The sequence below is a fragment of the Canis lupus genome, chromosome 5 (genome assembly GCF_011100685.1).
Source record: "Canis lupus familiaris isolate Mischka breed German Shepherd chromosome 5, alternate assembly UU_Cfam_GSD_1.0, whole genome shotgun sequence".
NCBI classification, from domain to species: Eukaryota; Metazoa; Chordata; class Mammalia; order Carnivora; family Canidae; genus Canis; species Canis lupus.
The window spans coordinates 59387626-59404507 of record NC_049226.1 but is presented as its reverse complement, the minus strand read 5'-3'; the positions used below and the strand labels follow the sequence as shown (position 1 = coordinate 59404507).

At 55.1% G+C, this 16882-nt stretch overlaps 1 protein-coding gene across 1 annotated transcript in view; it reads right to left on the bottom strand.

The window, feature by feature from the left end:
- The window catches only part of AJAP1 (adherens junctions associated protein 1), a 123114-nt gene extending 108182 nt beyond the window's left edge, over window positions 1-14932 (bottom strand). The window contains exon 1 of the mRNA XM_038537761.1: window positions 14798-14932. Coding sequence (XP_038393689.1) covers window positions 14798-14826 — 29 coding nt within the window. The 5' untranslated portion in view covers window positions 14827-14932. The remainder of the gene's footprint in view (window positions 1-14797) is intronic.
- Window positions 14933-16882: the final 1950 nt, after the last annotated feature.

Here is a 16882-nt window from a genome sequence, read left to right as displayed (position 1 = left end):
GCCATTCCATCAACGTTTTCTGGGATTTTGAAATGCGGTGTCATAAAAATAAACATGCTTACTCTTGTCTTGCATAATTGGCTCCCTAAAGAATCCTTGCATTCTGAAAGCCACCATGTCCCTCGGCAGGAAGTACAGCTTTTTTCAGCATCTGGGTACAGTCCTGCATTTTCTCTTTACAAAAAAAGAGGGGATGGGGGGAGCGAGAGAAAGCAGACTCCTAGGTGGGCTCTTTCCCTCCTCATTATTATGTTCTCCTTGCCAAGTGCTGGAACACAGTTTTCAGCGGGTCTAGAGGCTGGGGCTTTTGTCACAAGGCTGGCCTTGTGGTTTCAGGAGGCTCATTGCAATAGGCAAGATATAAGGCCCCTGCCTGCCAACTGATTCTGTTTTAGAAAAGTCAGTTTTAGAAAATAGTAGTTGCACGTCAAGCCTATGGGCTGTCCCTGGGCAATTTCTCCACCTTTGCCTAATATGGCTTTTTGCAACAGTTTGGGAGATTGAATCCACAAAAGAAGGTTTATTTCTGATCACAGGTCCAGGAGGCCAGTGATGGGACTCTCACGAAAGGTGAGCTGCATTATCTAGATGCCAGAGCGGTAGTGGAGGTCACCAGATGTTTTCTAGGGAAAGAAAAGCAGTCATGGACTTGACCTGCTCCCTCCCCCAAATCGCCAGTTATTTCCTAGGGCCATCCTTGACTGTATGAGGACAGTGTTCCCAACCCACTCCCAGCAGGAGAGTGTTGTCTGGAGGTTCTGCAGCCAACCGGGTGGCATTCATTCCTTGTGGCTCCCCAGCTGGTCCTCAGGCAGGCCTGACTTCAGGGCTCTGGCCCCCCAACCACATGGACAGACTTCTGTTGTCACATGGGCACTCCTAAACCATCATCTTTCCTACCAGGCTCAGAACACCTGAAGGTCAGGATGTGTCATTTTCATCTCTGTATCTTGGGCCTCAATATGCGTGCTCCACGCTGAGCCAGGCAGGAAGGACCCCACCCCTCCACACTTGGGCTCAAATCCCCAATTTTGCCACCTGCCTGGGCCTGGTGGACATCATGCTCCTTCAATACAACCAACACCCATGCATTGTCTTCTAGACCAGTAAGAGCAGCTCTTACTGCTAGCTGCCTGGGTGTGAGTCCTGGCTCTGTCATTTCCTTGTTGTGTGACTTGGACAAATCACTCAATCTCTCTGAGCCTCCCTGGGGATCAGGACATCATTAAACGTCTACATTACAGCAGGGTCGTAGGGATGAGTTAAGATGCGTCAAGTGTTGGAGCAGTGCCTGGTACGCCATAATCACAAGCGCTCACTAATATAAATTTGCCTCCATCAAGGTGTTCAGCCCATGACCACTCACAAGCCCTGTTGTCCGTCCTTCTGGGGAAGGAGGGAGGGAAGGAGGAAATTTCTCTGACACCCCCATCCCTTGCCCAGCAAGATATGATGAATGGTCTAGAACACTTCCCTCTGGGCCTCAGGAGAACTCAGATCCCTTCTCAACATGGGGCTCAAGGAAGTGACCACCACTCACACTGGTCCCACAGTGGAGGTCTGTCTGGGATGCCCCTGCTTTCGACACCAGCTGCTAAGTTGGCATCTGGGAGCGAAGGCCCTCCAGGGCCAGCACGGCCATTATTCTTGTCCAGGCACATGGGACCCATGCAGGAGGGATGCCAGGAGCCCAGGCTCGGGGACAACTGGCAAATGCACTGTCTCACCACGTAATGGTAAATACTCGTTTCATCTTTTCCTTTCATCAAATCAGGTTCTTCAAAGCTCCCAGATCCCCCTGGAACTGACCCCACCCTGGAACATGCACGTGGCACCTACAATTCAACTTAACCTGTCCTCCAGGGAAGCTTCCTGTAAGCGCTGTCCTGTGCCTATATAGGGACTCGGCACCATCTCTTCCATCTGAAAGGATGCTCTAAAGCCCTCTGCTAAAAGGTACCCCATTGGATGAACTAAACGGGCAGCACTGTCCCTCTGGAAGGAAGCCCATGATGAGATATGCAGCTGCCTCCCTTGGATCCGTGAGCCAGGCCACCCTCACGCAGCAGAAGCCTCAGGGGCTGGGGGACTTGCTGCAGGGCCACCTGCCAGCCCCCTCTGCTCTGGTCCCAGGCCACACTCCGCCCTCCTCCTGCCCGGGTGACCACACCCAGGTGAGCAGGAGCCCTTCTAATGACTCAGATGTTCCTCTTCATGGTATCTTTGCACCAAGGCAGAACAGAAAGCTTTGTACTGCTCTTTATCTCGCCACGACACAGCACCATAGTGAGACATGGTTGACACTCAATAAATGTTTATCAAATGAAAAATGAACAAATAAACAATGGCTTGTGTGTAGTCAGCTCTTCTTTTAGGGCAAAGGGAAGAAGCAAATCCAAAACCAGAGGTGGAATCCTGGACCCCTGCCCCGTGCATTTCTACCAACTTGGTGATATAAGGGGCTCCTTGAAGCTCCTCGAAGCCTTTCCGTCTATGGCCACGGAGGACATGGGTTCCAAGAGAAATGAAAGCGGTGTTCACAGCTGCATTATGTGCATGAACCACAAAGCAGAAGGAAGCCAAGTGCCCATTAACCAGCAAATGGACAAACCAACTATGGTACATCCAAAAATGCAGTGCCCCTCAGAAATAATGCAGAGGACAGAGAAGTGCACTACAACGTAGAGAGACCCCAAGGACGAAGGCGCAGTGAAGAAAGCTACCCAAACCAATGGAGTGTTGCCTGGTTCTGCCTTCAGGGAGTGCCCAGAACTGGCAAATCTACAGAGATACACGTCAGGCCAGCGGTTGCGTGTGACTGAGGGTAGAAATGGGGGTTATCTGGAAATAGCAGGGATCTTTGCAGGACAGCGAAAATGTCTGCACACATGGCACATTTGCTAAAATCACTGGGTCGTACATTTAACATGGGTGAATGTCGCAGAATATAAATTATAATCCAGAAGTAAGCATGCATGTGCACACACACACGGCAGACAATCCCGCTACCCAGACCTGTGTCACACTAACCCAACTTTGTCGATGGGCTCATTCATTAACTTCCGCGGTATGATTTCACACGAGCTCTCAGGAGGGGTCTCCGTGGATTTGGTGACACATTTATTTTTAATTATTAAGTAGACTGAATAACAGTATCTGTGTCACAGACGTGTTTTCACCCCTTCATGACATTTCATCAGTTCTTGGCCACAAAATGATCTCTCAGTTAGACTATAAAACTTGCACCCAAAACTCTGGTTGCCATTAGGACCTGTTATTCCAGCATCTGCTGGACACAAGGACAGCGGATCCTCAGAGTGCTGGCCTGACATCGCAGCAAGCAGGTCCTTCTAGGTTTGTTGTTTTTTGTTTGTTTGTTTTGTTTGTCCCAAGAGGGCAATGTGAAACTTAACCAAAGGAGTAAGAAGGAGATTTTGTATAAAACACTGGAGCCACAAAGAGCCATGGGAGGAGCACAAGTGGACCTGGGAGTCCCTGAAACCTGGGTCGAAATCTCAGCTCTCCCACTGGCTAGCTCTGTGACCTTGGGCAAGTCACTAAACCTCTCTGAGCTTCCATCTCCAACTTTGTAAGATAAAAGCAACAATGCCCATGCCACAGAGCCATCACGGGGATCCTGAAGACTGAGAGGATGTAGCCTGGCTAGGTCATCAGCACAAAGCCTGGGTTATGAGAAGGTAGGGAACTACGGTGGCCCAGCACCTCCCAGTTGGACCTGAAAGGACAGAAAGACAGCGGGTCTAGTCCGGGTGTCTCAGAAGCTCACAGTCAAATCCAACGTAGAGCCTCCCACTGCATTAACTGACATCATTCAACAAATGTTTACAGAGTGCGTGTGCTCATGTGCACGCATGCACACATGTACACACACACGCATATGTGCACACACACAATACACTGCAATTGTTTTACCATAAAGACCAAAATAAAATGAAAACAGCAAAGCCACAAACTAATGCTCTGCCTTCAAGAACTGGAGGCTCATGTCTTACTCGTCTAGAAACAAGAAACCAACTGTTCCTGCATTTGACTTAAAATCTTCGGAGCATGGTCTTGAAGCCACCCTACGCACCGGGGTAGGAAAGTGGGACTGTCCCCAAAAAGGTTGCTCTATTTTCAGAGCTGACCTGATTTATACAAGAATCTGGACAGCTCTTCTTATCCAATAAATATGCACCAGGTCATTTATTGCTGTCACTGATGATGGATCTGGTAACATGAGCAACACCGTTCATAGGCTGCTGTATTTTCTTAAAAATGTGGCAGGACCACAACATAGCAAATTCCATAATGTTTTTACCCCTTTCCCCATTTCCACAGTGCCCGACTGTCATTAAATCCAAAAACACGGTGCCTGAAAGGTATACACACAAACCCAACACTCTGATGCTTATCTTGGCAGATAAGTAGAGGCTCTTTGGTTTTTAATTAAATTTTTATTTTGAGTTAATTGTAGATTCACGAGCACTGTAATATATAACAGAGAGAACCTGCCCTGTTTACGGGGTTCCCCCAGCAGTCACATCCTACAAAATTAGGGTACAATAATATAAGCAGGATATTGGCATCGATGCAATCAAGACAGAAAGCATCCCCATCACCACCAAGATCCCTCGCGTGGCCCATATCATCTCCTCTCGTACTCCCTGCTCCCTCTCTCACTCCTAGCAATGACTACCCTGTTCATTTCTGTAATTTCACTGTTTGAAGCATGCTATGGAGACATCATGTAGCACACAACCTTCCAGATCGGCTTTTTCATTTAGTATCACTCTCCAGATATTCATACAGGTTGTTGGGTGTATCAATGGTCCTTTCATTGCTATGCCTGGGCACGATTCCACGGTGTGAAGGGCATCTGGGTAGTTTCCAATTTGAGACTATGACAAATAAAGCTGCCATAAAACAGGTGTGCAGATTTTGGGTGAACATGTCTGCATTTCTCTGGCATAAATGCCCCGGAGTGAAAAGCTCAACTGCATGGTCACATTTTACCTTCCCACCAGCAACAACATGCAAGAGACCCAGGTTCTCCACATCCTTGTCAGCACTTGGTGTTGTCAGTATTGTTCATTTTAGCCGCTCTCATAGATGAGCAGTGATGTCTGTGCTTTTAATCTGCATTTCTCTAATTAGTAACGATGTCGAACATCTCTCCATGTACTTTCTGACTACCTGACTACCCTCTTCGCTGAAATGTCCCTTCATGGTTTCACCTGTTTCTAATTGGATTGTGTTTTGAGAGGTATTTGTCTTATGGATACTAGATCTGTTTCAGGTATATGGTTTGCAAATATGCTCTCCCACTCTGTAGTGTCTTTTTCACCCTTTTGGATGAGACTTTCAGAGAGAAAATTATAAAATCTTATAATTTTATAAAATACATAATTATATAAAATATATAATTTTATAAAATCTTAATTTATCATTTTTTCCCTTTTATGGATCGTGCTTTCGGTGGCAAGTCAAAGAGCTCTCAGCTGAGTCCCACATCTTGAATAACTTCATTTTTTTTCTTTTTCTAAAGCCTTCCTAGTTTTACATTTTACATGTAATTATGTGACCAATTTCGAGTTAATTTTGTATTAGGTACAAGACTTAACACTGAGATTCTTGTTTGTTTGCTTGCTCTTGGCTATGAATGTCCCATTGTTCCAGCACAATTTGTTGAAAAGGCTACCCTTTCTCCACTGAATTAACACCTTTAACCAAAATCAGCTGGGCATATTTGTGGGAGTCCGCCTGTAGATTCTCTGCTCTGTGTCGTTGATAATCTATCCCTCCATCAATGTGACACAGTCTTGATATGACAACTACATAATAAGTCTGGTCATCAGACTGATGCCTCTCATTTTATTATCTTATCAAAACTGTTTTAGGGAGTCCCTGGGGGAGGGCTCCGGGGTTGGGTCTCTGCCTTTGGCTCAGGTCGTGATCCCAGAGTCCTGGGATGGAGTGTCACATCAGGCTCCCTGCGGGGAGCCTGCTTCTCCCTCTGCCTATGTCTCTGCCCCCACCATGAATAAATAAATAAAATATTTATGAAACAAAAGACTATTTTAGTATTTCTAGGTCCTTTATTTTAGAATAATCTTACCTGTGCAAATATTTTGCTGGGATATTGATAAAAATTATGTTAACCTCCTATATCAGTTTGAGAAGTGACTTCCTTCCTTAAGTATTCCCGTCCATGAATATGGTATGACTTTCCATCACTTAGACCTCCTTTCATCTCCTCCATCCGCACCCTGTTGCTCTGAGCATGTGAGTCATCAGCATAACACGACTTGTTAGGTTTACATTGAAATATTTCATTTTGGGGGTGATTGTTAATGGCACTGCATTTTTTATTTCAGTGTCCACATGTTCATTACTAACAGAGAAAGATACAGTTCTTATTTATACATTTATTGTATCCTCCAACCTACCTGAACTCATTCATTAGTTCGGGAGTTTTTTATTTTTTTTAATGGATTATATGAGATTTTCTATGTCGACAATCATCTGCAAATAAGGACAGTTCTATTTCTTCCCTTTTGTATGTCTTTTATTGCTTTTTCTTCCTCTGTCACACTGGCTAGGACTTCCAGCACTATGCTGAATCAGAGTGAGGAGAGGAAACACCCCCAGCTTGTTCCTCATCTCAAGGGGAAAAGCTTCCAGTTTCTCAGCACTAAGCGTGAACTTAGTTGTAGGCTTTTGTATATGTTCTTTATCAAGCTGAAGAAGTGCCCCTCTATTTCCTGACTTTCTGACATGCCTTCTCGTGGATAGGTTTGAATTTATCAAATGCAGAGGATCCTATGACATTCTTTAGCCTTTCATTTGATAGATTACCATGATTGATCCTCAAATACAGAACCATTCCGACATCCACGGAGCAAACCTCACTTGGCCACGATATAAGCTTTTTTTTTATATTTTTATATATTGTTGAATTTTGTGTGCTAATATTTTGCTAAAGATTTTTTTTTTTTTTTTGTCAGCAGCCAAGTTCTGATGCGGCGTGTTCCATCATTTCTTATTTAGACTCTCAATTGTGTGAACACAGCAAGTTTCCTTCTGCAGGAGGAGTTTTGTTTTAAAAACTGTTCTTTTCACCTGGAGTTGGAGCTCCTGATCTAAGTGCTTTGGTACCCACCGGTCCTCAAAATGCCCAACACACACATAGGCACACACACAGGCACACACGCACACATGCATGCGCACATACACACACATACACACCCCCATATCTGCAAGAATATTTGTAAGTGTCTTCATTGGAACCAGACATTGGCAATTCACCATCTCTCCTCCTCCCACGAGCCCGGGGTGGCACAGACTCTCAGCATCGTGTCGGTGCTAAGTGCTGAGTGCAGGGCAGAGGATGAAGGCCCGGTCCTCAGTACAGGTCTGGTGCATGTGCATTGCCAGAGAAGCCACTGGGACGTCTGTCACCCCAGGGTATGTTGCTTGGTTCCAGCAGGGTGCTGGCTCCAGGGCACACTGGGACAGAACCCTAGAACCATCCCTCTAGGAGGTCAGCTCTCCCATCTGGAAGGTGGCCTGGCTTCTGTCTTATTCTTCATTTGCTGATCTTACCCCTCCACTGACTGTCCCCCGGCCTCCAAGACTCTGTTATAAATGAGCAGGCTTTGTCACTCCGTGCAACAACCCAGGGTGGGAGCTCCTGAAGAGCACCATGCTCACTGGCCGGCTCTCTCTCACTTGAGATCTCCGACCCCTTCAGCTGCTGCCCCAACCCTGGCTCGACGTCCTCCCCCCAGCACTGGCACAGCCAGGCCCAGATCTGGCACTCCGCAGATGTCCACTGTCAAATGGGGAGGAATGCCAGCCAGCCTGGCCCTTCTCGGGGCTCATACCTACGAGAACCAGTGCCCAAGCTAGACATGGGTGGGGCAGCGGGGGTTGGCAGGCTCTAAAACATTTACTTTTCTCATGTCTGTGCTTCCCCAGGAAACTGTCCAATATGACAATCGGCAGCCCCATGAGGCTACCAAGCACCTTAAAGGTGGCTCATGTTACATTTCTATTGGATAGTGCTGGTCTCCCCGATGCTAACAGTATCTTTATCCTCACACATATTCTAGAGCAGAAACCCACTCACTTCTGGATCTGCACGGCACCTGCTCACGGTCAGCCACCCACCCCAGGCATACAAGGATTGAGCAGTGAGTGAAAAGTGTGGATGAAATGAATGAAATCAGAGATCAGAGCATCTTCTCTATGTTACAAAGACATCTAAAGTGGATGTGTGTGATTAACTAGAGTCGCCATGCTGTGCCTGACACCCCCAGGACTTATTTATTTTATAACTGCAAGTCTGTTCCTTTTGATCCCCTTCACCTCTTTTGCCCACGCCCTCACCCCCATCCCAGCACCCACCAGTCTGCTGCCTGCTTTGCATATCTGAAAGTTGCTAAGAGAGCAGATCTTTTAAGATTTTATTTATTTATTTATTCATGAGAGACACATGCATAGAGGCAGAGACATAGGTAGAGGGAGAAGCAGGCTCTCTGTGGGGGGCCCGATATGGGACTTGATTCCAGGACCCCGGGATCAGGACCTGAGCCCAATCCAAGGCAGACACTCAACCACTGAGCCACCCAGGAATCCCTACGAGAGCAGACCTTAAAAATTCCTATCACAAGAAAAAAAAAAAAAAACATTCTGTAACTGTGTGATGGGATGGATGCTAACTAGACTCACCACGGCCATCATCTCACGATATACAAATACTGAATCCCTATGCTACACACTTGAATCTAATATAATGTCATAGGTCAATTCTACCTCAACGTTCATAAAAAGGCAGACATGTTTTATCGGAGTCCAGTGCAAATTCTGTAGCTCACATTCAGGACAGGAGCCAAAGTGCCAGAGGCTTGTACACATCACTGCCTGTCCTCAGGACCTACCAACCTACCTACCTGCCCACCTGTGGACTCACATACTGACCAGAACCTTCTTTTTCAGCCAAGCTCTGTCTCGATTTAACATTCCCTAGTCCCCAGTAGGGGTATGAACTGTCCCAGTCCCTGAGAAAGCCAAAGGGAAGGGAAGACTCAGTGCAGTTGTAAGGCTAATAGCTTGCATTTGGCCCCAAGCCCACCCTCACCCCGTATCTCCTTCTCTGGTGATGCCTTTTCCCCTCAATCCCATTGGCATACCTGTGCTACCACCCTTCATGTTCTCCTCCCATCTATACCCATTCTTCCTCCCAGACACTTAAAAATCAGATATTTTCACTCCTACTGAACTGTTAATAACTGAAAGAGCTCAATAGGACTGTTTTTGCTAGACATGTCTGCATTCCAATGCAACAGAATCTTACAGCAAAGTAAAGAATCTCTAATGGTGGAACCCTGAGCCTCAGTAAGTCAGGTGGAAGAAGTAGTCTATCTATTTGGGGCAGGACAGGGCCTAAACACACAGTGGACCTGGCTGCAAATTCTTTTCCTAAGCTTCAGTGTGGAGTTAAGGACGAGTAACCACAGGGCGAGACTAGATGAAGCCAGGGCACTCAGCCAGGCAGACACATTTACTCATGCACACACATCTCCTGAGCACTTACTGTGTGCCACACACTCCTCTCACGAGCTCCTGAAGAATAAGACTCAGTCCTTGCCCTCATGAGCCCATACTGCAGAGACCAGGACTCCTCTTTGGTGTAACACGGGTTTCCGGTGGACACACCCACCCCATCAGTCTCTACTGAGACTACAAGGTCCAGATGCTGCCCTTTCCAGGGGCCCCTGAGGCTGTCACAGGCCCAAGCATGGATTCCCTGGGGAGGGCAGGCGACCAGGCTTCAGCAGCCACATGGCCCAGGCAAGTGCCCACACGGGACTGGAAATGGTGGGAGGGCAGAGCCACAGCAGGCCCTGCCACGCCAGCCCTCCTTGGCTGGCCACCCAAGAGAAAGTGCAACAAATGGCAGACGTCCCAGTGAGTGGACAGAGTAAGCACAGTGAATGGCAGGCTGTAAGGCTAAGGCACAGATGGGACCAGCATGGCTGCCACCAACCTTTTCTTGGAGGGGTGGGGGGCGGGGATGAAGAAATAAAGTGGCACCCTTCTGCAGAGCACATGCAGGGGATGGAAATGCAAATACGAGCCCCAGCTCCTCCCCGCCAACACCAGGTCCCCTTAGTCTAGCCGCAGGACCCTGGCCTCTGCCAACATGCGACTCTCAACGTGCTGCCCCTGCCCTGGGCTCTCTTTCAGCCACGTCGGAGATACCGATAATGCTGAAGACCCCCACAGAGGAATGCTGGGTTTCTGAATTGTCACTGTCCCTGCGGCCTTTGCCAAAGAGAAGAGGAGGCCCAGCACAGCTCCCCAGGTCACTTCTCTGCACCTGCCAGGTGCCCCAATTAACTCAGCCCGTGCAGAGGTTGCTGGGAGATACCTAGGCAGCTGCCCCCACCCCAGCAGCAGAAGGGAATGAATCCCACACCATCTTCTGGAAGGGGCTTCGGGGACTCGGCATTGAAGAAATATCCTACACTTTCTCGTTGATTGCCGGAGTACAGGGTGCCCCAGTGAGGGGGCTGGAGCAGCCAGGTCTCCTCCAGACAGCCAGATCTGCTCCAGCGCCGATGTGCTCAGAGAGCTCAGACAGCGGGGGTACCCCACACCAGGGCCCCCGAAGCTCTGACACGGGCACGCGGCAGCCTCTGACTTTCTATTACCTGAGAGTTCATCTGAGTTATGTAACTGCCACTCCCCACTCGGCAGCCTTATGACTCACCGACTCCTGTGAATTCCTGGAAGGGGGTCTCAGAGAAAGGATGCCAGTGGGCCCCATGGCCTGTCTGTTCCAGCTCCAGTGAGCCCGGCTCCTACTCCCCCTCGAGTCTGACTGGCATCGGGCAAGAGGAACCCTCTCGAGCCAGACTTCAAACATGAAAATCTAGATCAAGGATATATTTGGCTTTCCAAGCTAATCTTTACATCCAATTTGGTCTCTACTGACTTGTAGCCCTTTGAAGAAAACTTGGCAACCACGCATATGGAAAGCAGATGACTCTTACGTAACCCCAGACAGGAGCCCCTGGGCTCTGGAAGGCTGGGCAGTCACGGGTGGGTCGGGGTTTGCTGTTTACCCACTTCATCGTGACCTAGGGGGCAGCTTTTATCCACACAGCTGGGCAGCAGAGTTTTCCCACTAGAGGCCCAGGGAAATAAAGGCGTCAGCGAGCACACCCAGCCCCTTCGTGCCAGATATCTTGATAGTGCCCGGGGCCAGTGGGCTGGGGGGTGCGGAGGCCAGGCGGGGCTGCCACCACTCCCACTGACACCTGAACAACCCCAGCTAAGAGGATGCAGGATGCGGTGGGGATGTGGGCTCTTCCCCCTCTGGAAGTACAGAGACAGACATCTCAGGGAGGCATGGAGCTGTCTCGGCTCGGAGCTGGCTTGCCCAGCTCCCTACTTATCACCCTCGTGGACGCACAGAAGGAAAGGAAGCAGGTGATTACAATAAATCAGCAGAAGGGACAGACTAGGAGGAGCCTGCCGGCCCCTCCTCCTCCATGTGGATGCTGGATCCCCAGGGTGGGCGTGGCATGAGGGGAGGGGGACGCACCCCAGTGGTGAAAAGGTTTGAGCTGCGTCTCAGAATGGCCATTTATTTCAGCATCACTCTCCCTGATGAGCATCCCAGCCGCTGACACTCGGTGGATTCCGGCTGCAATCAATTTGGTAGCAGCAGCTGGAAATGGGCACGAGCCAGGATTCACCAGGAGGGCCATGTCTGTGGACAGAGCGTCTGACTCCGTCCGTCCTCTTAAAGCCTCTGCACAGCCCCAGCTCCTGGACTTTAGAGGCGGGGAGGGAGAGAGGCCACCCGCTGGGTCCATATGGTGAGGCCCAAGCATGGTACCGCGTGCACGGCCAGAGCTCGGGGGACTCGCAAAGCACCCTACAAGAGGAGAGAGCCACAGCACTCTGCTACACACCCACCCCCACGCAGACACGCACACCCAGGGCCCTGGGGCGGGAGAACCTGCAGAGCAGCCCCGAGGAGCACGGCCCGGGAAGAAGCCGTGACGGTGGCTGGCCGAGGCCCGCCCGAGGACACCTAGCAAATGCCTCGCAAGCTCCCAGCCCCTGACAAAGCTGCAGCGCTGTGGGCTGCAGCCCCAGAGGCCACTCACCACGAGGACGAGGCAGCCAAACTCGTTGCTGCGTGCTGAGTAAGCACCCCTCCACGCTGGGCTCGGTGCTCATTTATGTCTGAGCTCCAGAGCAGCTGGTCAAGCTCCTGGCTGCCTTCAAGAGATACCTTTATCCGTGCTCAGTGCTTTGATACAACTACCGCCAAAAAGGCACGAAAACAGCTCACTAAGACTCAATCTGTTTCTGCCTCGTGAGAAGAAAAGGCTCCATGCACAGCTCCGGTCAAACGCAGAAGCAGAAAAACCAAGCCCAGACTTCATCTCAGGAGCCTGGGCACAGAGCTTCGGACTCAGGTGATGCCCAGGCTGCCCCCTCTCACCTGGGCTCCGGGTCAGGAACTGCCTGACACAACCAGGTTGGAAGCCTGGCAGCAAGATGCCCAGTGCTCACCTGGAGGGCCAGGTGAGCTTGTAAGCAAAGGTGACAGGTTTTCATCGAGGAAGAAGTGCATATCCAGGTCTCGAGTAAGCAGTCCTGGCTTTGTTACTGTTATTACTACCCTTGCCTGGTGTGATGGGGAAACGACACTGACCCTCCTGGCAAGGCACCTCTGTTGGCCAGGGGATGGCTCTCCCAGACATGACGGAGCTCTCTCCTGTCAGTCTCCTAGATGGGTGACAGCTCGTCCTTAGAGGCACACTTACAGAAAATCTCTTGTGCTAACACAGAAGGAAAAAAAAAAACCCACAAAAGGTCAAACTTCAAAATCACCAACAGAACTATTTCCTACAGCAAAATCCCAAGGAGATCTCACTTGGGGATGCTTTAGAGGAACTGTTTTAGTGAATTTTGAGCCAGCACAGAGGTTTCCTTCCATGGTATTTACTCTTCTCTCCCCCTTATCAAAATGTACTAATCTTTCAATCTAGCAACTTAGTAATAATGGAAAAAAAAAAAAAAAGAAAAGCACACATAACTTCCCGGCAGTCAGTCAGCAGCCAAGCGGCCAGAAAGTGGCTCAGGAAGCATCTGGGAGCCAGAGGGGCCCCCAGAGCCAAGGCTGGGGCCCGGGTTGGGGGGTCGTTCCTGAGGCCCTGCGGGGCTGGCTGAGACTTGAGAGGCGGATGGCAGGGCACCTGCAGGGGTCACCAGGCACGGCTGCCCCGCTCCATTTTGTCCGTGTCCCTGAACAGGGAGCCTAAACGTTATCTAGTCCAAGCACACGGTATCGATTCAGGCCAGCCAGTACCCAACAGGATCCGCTTCGCCATTAACCCTTTAAAGCCCACACTGGCAAACAAGACCAGCCACCAGGAGAAGGAATGCCGCTTTCCAGAAAAAGGCGGATAATAACATCTGACATTTTTCGCTAGATGTTTTAAAAGCAGTCTTTCCCCCGGGGTGGGGGTGGTCTCGTAAACCAAGGGTAGCTAGAGAAGGCTCGAGGCGCTCCGACCTCTCCCGATTTCTCAAAATCAGGACGCGCACTCGATCCTCCCTCGGGCTCGCTCCCCCCAGCTCCGATGGGGCGACGGTGGGGGCGGCTCGGGCGGCCTTTCCTCCCCAGCGCGGGAGCGCAGTGCATCCCAGTGGACAAACTCGAGAACCGCACCGCTTTCTCCGCCTCCGCCTCTGTCGTCCCCTGCTTTGGGTTGCAACCCGGGACCCAAAACGCGCACCAGCTCCGAGAAGCCCCCCGGCAGGCCGGCGGGCGACGGTGCGGAGGCAGCCGCCCGGCCAAGGAGACGCCAGTGCCCTCCCGGGCCCCAGGCCGCCCGCCCGCCGCCCGGCCCCAAAGCCGACTTCCACAGCAAGCGGGCAAAGTTTGCGGAGAAGGGTCTTCACGCGTACCCCTGCCGCGAGTCCCGGGCGCGACCTCCGGGGTCCAGGGGCCCTGGAGCCCCGACCGCGACGAGCCCCGGGGCGTCCCCGCGGGCGTCTGCGCGTGTGGGTGGGTGGGGGGTGCCCGCCCGCGCTCCCCCGAGCCCCAGCGTCGCTCGCCCCAGCTGCCCGCCAGCTGTACGCGCCCGTCGGGCCCGGAGGTCACCGGCAAACAGCTGGATCGGCAGCTGGGCGCCCAGGCGGCCCCTGCTCAGCCCCGGGGGCCCGGGGAAGGGGAAGAGAGGGCGGAGTGGCTGTTGGGTTTTGGTTTCCTCCAACTCCTCCTGCCAGGCTCTCTCTCCGGGAGCCGGGAGCGGGGAGCGGGGAGCCGGGAGCCGGGAGCCGGGAGCCAGAAGCCGGGGGAGCTCTAGCTTTCTCCGGCAGCCCTGGCCCCCGCCCCGGGTCCACGGCTCGGCGGGCCCCGGGGAGGAGGCGCGCCGGGGCGGCAGGCCAGGACACTGCGCTGCTGGCGCCTGGAGCCGCGGGCTCGCCCCGGCCAGCCCGGCTGCGCGGGGAGCTGGGGCGCGCGCCCCTGGCCGGACCCGGACGCACGCAGCCGGGAGAGCCGGCCGCTCCCTGCGGGGTCGCGGAGCTCTGAGCTCGGGGCTGGCACCGCGGCCGGGCTCCCGGGACCCCCTCCGGCAGCCGGCGGGGAGCGGGGAGGGGGGTCCCCTTGTTTGCAACGCCGACAAGAGCGCTGCTCCAGCCCAGCCCGGCACCCACGCACCCACGCACCCACACGCACCCCGGCGCTGGCCGGGTGGCTCACCTGAGTCCTAAAAGCTGTTGAATCCACATGGTCACGTTTCGGGGAGCGGAGCCTCAGACCTTGCTCGCCCCGGCCATCTGCGCGGCGCCCGCGCCCGCGCCCGCTCGCTTCCGTCCCGCGGCGCCGGTCTCCGGCTCTCCGTCCGCCGCCGCCCGCCGCCCGCCGCCCGCCGCCCGCCGCCCGCCGGCCGCGGGGCGCAGAGCGAGTCAGAGCGCGGCCGCGCGGGGCTCCATGCCGGCCGGCGCGCCGCCGCCGTTGGGGCGCATGGCTCAGGCGGGGCGGCCCGCGGGGGCGCACATCCTCCAGCCGGGGCGCGGGGCTCGCCGCCCCTCCGGGGGCGAGCGGGCGAAGGCGGCAGCGAGGCGGGGGCGCCCACGGCCGGCCCGGGCGGGGCGCGCTCCGGCGCTGCGGCCGCGCGGGGAGAGGCGGCGGAGACGCGGCGTCGGCCTCCGGGGCGGCGGGGAGGGAGGCCGGGCGGCGCCGCCGCGCACCGTGCGTGTCTCCCGCCTGCGGTCCGAGCCCCGCGCCGAGGGGGCGGCGCGGCCCGGGGGAGCGGGCGGCGGCGACGCGGCGGGACGCGGGGGGCCCCCGCGCGCAGCCAGGTCAGGGGGCTCTCGCGGGGCTGCGCCGCCGGCCGGCGCCGCTCGGGTTGTCCGGGGGCTCCGTCTGAGCGCTCCTTGCAGACGGCCGCGGCGCCGGGGCCGGCAGGAGGCGGGCGCGGGGGGCGCGCGGGGCGAGGGCGCCGTGCGGCGCGGGGCGTGGGGACGCGCGGCGGCGGCGCGGCGCCGAGGAGGCGCGCGGGGATCCCGGGGCCCCGCCGCCCGCGCCCACCGCGCCCGCCGCAGAGCCGCCCGCCCGCTCGGCCGCCTCCCTCCGCGCGTCTGCCTCTCGGCGCGCTCGCCCCCGCCTCCCCAGCGGGTCCCAACTCCGCCCGCCCGGCCCGGCTCACGTCACCCGCCTTCCCCGCCCCTCGAACTGGAGCCCGAGCCCCCTGCCCGGCGCCCGCTGCCGCTCGCCGCCGCGCCCCGCCCCGCCGCGCCGCGCCCCGCCCCGCCCCGCCCCGCCCCGCCGCGCCCCGCTCGGCCCCGCGACACCTCGCGCGGGGGCCCGGCCGCCCCTTCCCCATCCCCGGCCTCGTCCCAGTCCCCACCTTGGGAGCGGCTCGAGACAGGTCGCGGGCTCGGATTGGACCGCCGGGCGCCGCCGGATGGTGTTGCCACGGTAACCGGATGGCCTGCGAAGCAGTTCGGGGTTCCGACCCAGTTACGGGTGCGCCCGGCGGACCCGGACGGCTACTGTGGGGAGGGGGCGTTCCCGAGGGGGCGCTGCTAGGGGGCGTCTGGAGCCAGAGGCTTCGCGGAAAGTTTCCTCCGGGCGCAGCTGAAGCGCCGGGGTCCGCGGCCCGCGTTCCTCTCTTCCCGCCTCCCGGCCCCCGCCTTGGGCCCCGGCGGAAGAGGCCCTGCGCTCCAGCTCAGAGCTTAGCACCTTCTACCGCATCCCAGCCCCGACCCGAACGTCCACGCTCCGGCAGCCCCCGCCCCCCCGCCCCCCGGGCCGGATCCCGCAGCCCCCCGGGGCGGGGCGAGGGGGAGCAGCAGGCAGCAGCCGCTGCTGGCCAGGCCCTCGCTCCGGGAGGAGCCGCTGAGTTCAGGGTCCTCGGCCTCCCAGGTTCTCTGCCGCAGCGGGGATCGTGGCCCCCCTACCCCATCCCAGAGCTTGTCCCTGCCTTCCCCGGGTGAGGCCCTATTTGCAGGACAGCGGCCCCAGGACGAAGGGCCTCCCTGCGGGCCTCTCACTGAGAGGAGTGACCTACGGTGAACTGCTCCTCCGAAGGCCGGTCCTGCTCTGCCACCTGGGAAACGTCCCACAAAGCCCAGCTGTCCCCTTGGGGCCCTCGAGGCAGGTGCAGAATCGCAGGCCTCAGAGGCCGCCTAGCACAGCTCTTCTGCGGCAAGCCTGCAACCGGGGTCCGGGAGTGGAAGGAAGGTCATTAACTGACTCCAGACCTGAGCCACCCAGCGGCCTCCCTTAGCCCAGCTCTGGAATCACCTGCTCTTGTGAGGTCAGCAGAGACCCCCCTCGGCT